General features: G+C 43.5%; 1 protein-coding gene across 1 annotated transcript; it reads left to right on the top strand.

The window, feature by feature from the left end:
• Window positions 1-582: 582 nt before the first annotated feature.
• On the top strand, window positions 583-4,395 carry LOC147419989 (squalene epoxidase 3-like). The gene is made up of 8 exons (XM_086504714.1): window positions 583-1,093; window positions 1,399-1,510; window positions 1,643-1,817; window positions 1,926-2,094; window positions 2,172-2,390; window positions 2,888-3,163; window positions 3,291-3,569; window positions 3,659-4,395. Exons 1-8 carry the CDS (start codon window positions 818-820, stop codon window positions 3,833-3,835), a joined length of 1,683 nt encoding a protein of 560 aa, XP_086360840.1. The 5' UTR covers window positions 583-817; the 3' UTR covers window positions 3,836-4,395.
• Window positions 4,396-4,681: the final 286 nt, after the last annotated feature.

Raw genomic sequence — 4,681 nt, 5'->3', positions numbered from 1 at the left:
TACTAGTGTTTCCGGTTTGCATCTTGGCAAGGAGGAAACCTAGCCGTCTAGGGATAAGACTTTTTCGCAAACACTTTTTGGCTGTATTCTTGTGATACATAATCTCTATGCACCATATCACCCTCAATGCAATGGACAGGCATAAATGACACGACATTGACAAAGATGTTCAAAAAACTCGGGAAGATAAACAACAAAGAGTATTGCGGGCGTATGGTTCTCTGTGTGGAGCATTGCGCGAATCATTGCTATATGTGCAGAAAGACCTTGAGAGAAGGCGAATCTGATGAGATAATTATTGCTCCAAAATTCTAGTCAGGGAGGGGAGAACGCTCAATGAACACTTCAATTTTTGATGTTCTTAGTATGGGTATTTTACCCTATAGTCGTTTTCTAAACTTAAACATTGGGAGAAATAACAAATCTGCAGTTTCATTTAAAGACTACGCGTTGTTCCATGCGTCCTTGGAACCTTAGGACAAAGAATGAGAGCAAATCACGGCCACGACGACGTAGACACTCACAGACCACGAGGTCTAATGCGTGCATTCTATACTATTATTCCAACTCGCAGAGATGGGCGATGGCGCTTTCTTTGAATGCTCGTTACATGCAGCGGCACAATACATCCCCCTAAGGCTGACACACGGTCTGCGTACTTGACGATCCATCCCCCTTGTGTGATACATACATATTGAAGCGATCTACACGCATTTATTGCCCATGCACTCAATCCGTATCCGGCGCCTACATTAACCCCTTCCCGCTCTTCCTTGCCAACCACAGACTAATTTGGGCACCCCAGAGCATCATCGTCATGTTTTCAAGCTGGCTACTTTATAACAGTTCTATGCACGTGATGCTCTTCGCATTCGTTTTTCTGTTGAGTGCCATTTTAGCTCTTCTGATATTCAGCACCCGCACCCGCTGTGGAAATCAAAAGACCAGTCGGTGGCCTTGCAAACGCAGGAATCGCATTGCACCCATTGCCGATGACAATATTGTGGGTTTGTCAGAGAGATCAGACGCCATTGATGTGATTGTTGTAGGGGCAGGTGTCGCCGGGTCGGCCCTTGCGTATGCTCTTGGAAAGGTAAGCCATGTTTTTCAACATCCTTCTGTTATTATTCTTATCGTGCAAGCATGCAACTTCTTGTGAGTGTGCATATTGATGTGTAGATGTCTGTGATTGCACTCAGCGGTCAGTGTCGTCAACAGGAAGGTATATATGACCTTGTATAGTGCTTCGCAGTGGTACATTTGCCCGTGGACATGCGTGTGGTATCTTGTTTCCTGCTAAGTGAAGACAAGTAACCGAACATGCATGTCATTCTCACCTGCATTACTGATAACCTTGATCCAATTGACATTTCATTATATATTATGTTATTTGGCCAGGATGGAAGAAAGGTTTTCGTGATTGAGAGGGATATAACGGAGCCGGACCGTATAGTGGGAGAGCTTCTACAACCAGGTGGCTACCTGAAACTGGTAGAGCTAGGTCTTGCAGGTATTACTTGACAGTGTTTTGCATATGTAAAGCACCGAAAACCTACAATCGCATGCACTGAGGCCATGCTATTTAGTGGCTCCTTGCTACTGGTCTCAAGTTTAATACTCTTGCTGGGCCTCTATTTTGCAGATTGTGTGGAAGATATTGATGCCCAACGAGTGTTGGGATATGCCCTCTTCAAAGCAGGCAGGAATACAAAAGTACGATATCCTCTCAAAGGTTATGATGGTGATGTTGCTGGTAGGAGCTTTCATAATGGGCGCTTCATTCAAAAAATGCGAGGCAAAGCTTCTAATCTTCCAACGTAAGGACCGTCCTCCATCTGCCACCTACATCAGGAATTGTCTGTTGCAATCTACCACATACTTGTTTGCTGTCTGAACTGACTTGAGCACGCTGCCCGTTTTTCCAGGGTTACGCTACAACAAGGTTCTGTGCGTTCCCTTGTTGAAGAGGATGGCATTGTGAAGGGTGTCAAGTATAGGGTTGCTGGTGGAACTGAAATGGCGGTATATGCTCCTCTAACAGTCATTTGTGATGGATGCTTCTCCAACCTCAGGCGCACGTTATGCACATCCAAGGTACTTTTGAGAGAGAGAGAGAGAGAGAGAGAGAGAGAGAGAGAGAGAGAGAGCTGAGTGATTCTTTTGGTATCCAGCCTGAAATCTCTTCATGCTTCGTCGGACTGGTCTTAGAGAACTGCAATCTTCCACATGCCAATTATGGGCATGTCGTACTGGCAGACCCATCACCTATCTTGTTCTATCCAATCAGCAGCACGGAGGTGCGGTGCTTGGTTGACATCCCTAGCGAAAAAGTGCCCTCTATAGTCAGTGGCGAGATGGCAAGCTACTTGAAAACTGTGGTGGTGCCTCAGGTAAATGCTGACAAAGTAGATCTGTAATTATGGACTGGCTTTCAAAATGTGGATTATCAATCAAACACTGAACCCTAAACCTTTCTTTTGATTCTGAGTCAGTTTTTCTCTTTGTTCTCCAAGTAAACAATAAACCCTAAACATGGTTTATGCAATTGTGATTGTATAAGTTCCATCTCATAGCCCAGCCTCACCAATCTACATTTCTTTCATTTCCGCTAACAAAGTAGATCTCTTATGGACTTTGTTATCCATTAAACCCTATATCGCAAACCCTGAACTGACTTTTAAAATGTGGATTATCAATTAAACCCCGAACCCTAAACCTTTCTTTTGCTTCTGAGTCAGTTTTTCTCTTTGTTCTCCAAGTAAAAATAAACCTGAAAGCCTAAACAGGCTTGTAAATTGAGTCTTAACACTGGACAATTTACATGGTTTATGCAATTGTGATTGTATAAGTTCACATCTAATTAGATATAAGTTTCTCCCTTGTCCAGGTACCTGATCAGCTGCAAAAATCCTTTTCGACGGCATTGGAGCGGGGCAACATCCGCTCGATGCCAAACAAAAGCATGCCTGCTTTCCCTATCCCACGTCCAGGAGCAATTCTCATGGGAGATGCATTTAACATGCGACATCCGCTGACAGGAGGGGGGATGACTGTTGCCTTGTCCGACATTGTCCTGCTGAGAGACTTGCTCCGACCATTGAAAACTTTTCATGATTCTGCAGCATTATGTGATTACTTGGAGAAGTTCTACACGTTGCGGAAGGTAATTTAGCTTTGCATGCTAAAGAAGGGGTTCTCAAGGCCAGATATTTATCGTGCACTAATCTCTTTAATATTTTGCTTCTGTGAGATTGCACAAATTGTATGTAATCTCTATATTCTGCCCGCAGTCAGTGGCATCAACTATAAACACTCTAGCCGGTGCTCTATACAAGGTCTTCTGTGCTTCACCTGACATTGCGATGAAGGAGATGAGGCAGGCTTGCTTTGATTACCTGAGCTTAGGAGGCACATTCTCCACTGGACCTGTAGCATTGTTGTCGGGTCTAAATCCGCAGCCTTTGACCTTGCTAGCACATTTTTGTGCTGTTGCAGTCTTTGGGGTGGGCCGCATATTGATACCATTTCCTTCATTCAAGAGGGTGTGGCTTGGAACACGATTGATCATGGTTTGTTTTCCTTGTATAATAGCCATATTATTGGGCTATGATGCCCTACATGACATTTGCTGAGCATTCTCGCTCGTTTGACTTGCCAGGGTGCGGCAAACATCATCTTCCCGATCATTAGGGCAGAGGGTGTCCGGCAAATGTTCTTCCCCAACACAATTCCAGCTTATTACAAAGCACCTCCTGCAGAATGCATGAGCACATTTTCTGCCAAGGACCATGCGAAGGTCAATTCAATCAAACTGAGCAATGAGCAGCTGTACTAGTGAGTGGCGCAAGCCGATTCAAAACGAAAAATCATGTTAAAGATGATGCAGTGTCGCACATGAACTGAAAGTAGGCTGAAGACTCTTCCTTCAAACCTGCATGAGTGGTGTCTCAAAGGCAGAAGTCCTCAAGTTTAGAACAATCTGACCATGAAGGATATATACAGAAGATGCACTTCCTCGTTAATTGAAACATCCATGGTTGCCTGTCCTAAAGGATGAAATGATTTAATCCAATCAGCCCATCAAAAAGCAATGCCAAAACATATCCACCCTAGCCTTCCTCTTTGGTCAAGCTCCTAGCGTGAAGAGTTGTTGCCCTTGTGTAATGCCATGACAATTTGTTATGTGCAAAAACTATAAAACCTACGATTAATCCATGCGTTAGAGGCCCATCCTCAGAGAGACTAGATTGTAGAACTATTATGTGATACAACGTCATTGTTCGTCGGCTATCAACTTCTAAGTAAGATAAAGAAGGCTTCCATCCATCCCAAAGTAGCCCTATATTTCGATGTTGATGTGTTCTAATCTAGTATTTGTCTCAATCTTCATTATTTATGTCTTATCTCTTTCAATCATCTTAATTCTATCACTACAAGGTTTAGACCTTCACTACAACACGTGCAAAAATCAGCACGGATATCGACGAGACAAAGCTTCTAAAAAAAGTAAAGTCTTGGAATAAGCATTCGAATACACGTTGATATCGTGACGTCGGTATATGCACTGGTAAAAGCTGTCGGACTACACATTGTTAGATACGTCGGAATAAATGCGTTTATATGCGTCGGAAATGTTTTTCATACACCGACGGTTGTTCGAGGCTCATATTGACGCGTGTAT

The sequence above is a fragment of the Adiantum capillus-veneris genome, chromosome 28 (genome assembly GCF_014529385.1).
Source record: "Adiantum capillus-veneris isolate H3 chromosome 28, ASM1452938v2, whole genome shotgun sequence".
NCBI classification, from domain to species: Eukaryota; Viridiplantae; Streptophyta; class Polypodiopsida; order Polypodiales; family Pteridaceae; genus Adiantum; species Adiantum capillus-veneris.
This window is presented reverse-complemented; position numbering and strand designations above follow the sequence as displayed.

Excerpts from the sequence above, each read along its gene's own strand:
- LOC147419989 (XM_086504714.1), top strand. The coding sequence starts at position 818 with ATGTTTTCAAGCTGGCTACTTTATAACAGTTCTATGCACGTGATGCTC. Across the intron at positions 1,818-1,925 it reads AAAGCTTCTAATCTTCCAAC|GGTTACGCTACAACAAGGTT; the intron begins GTAAGGACCGTC and ends CCGTTTTTCCAG. Across the intron at positions 3,570-3,658 it reads TTGGAACACGATTGATCATG|GGTGCGGCAAACATCATCTT; the intron begins GTTTGTTTTCCT and ends TTGACTTGCCAG.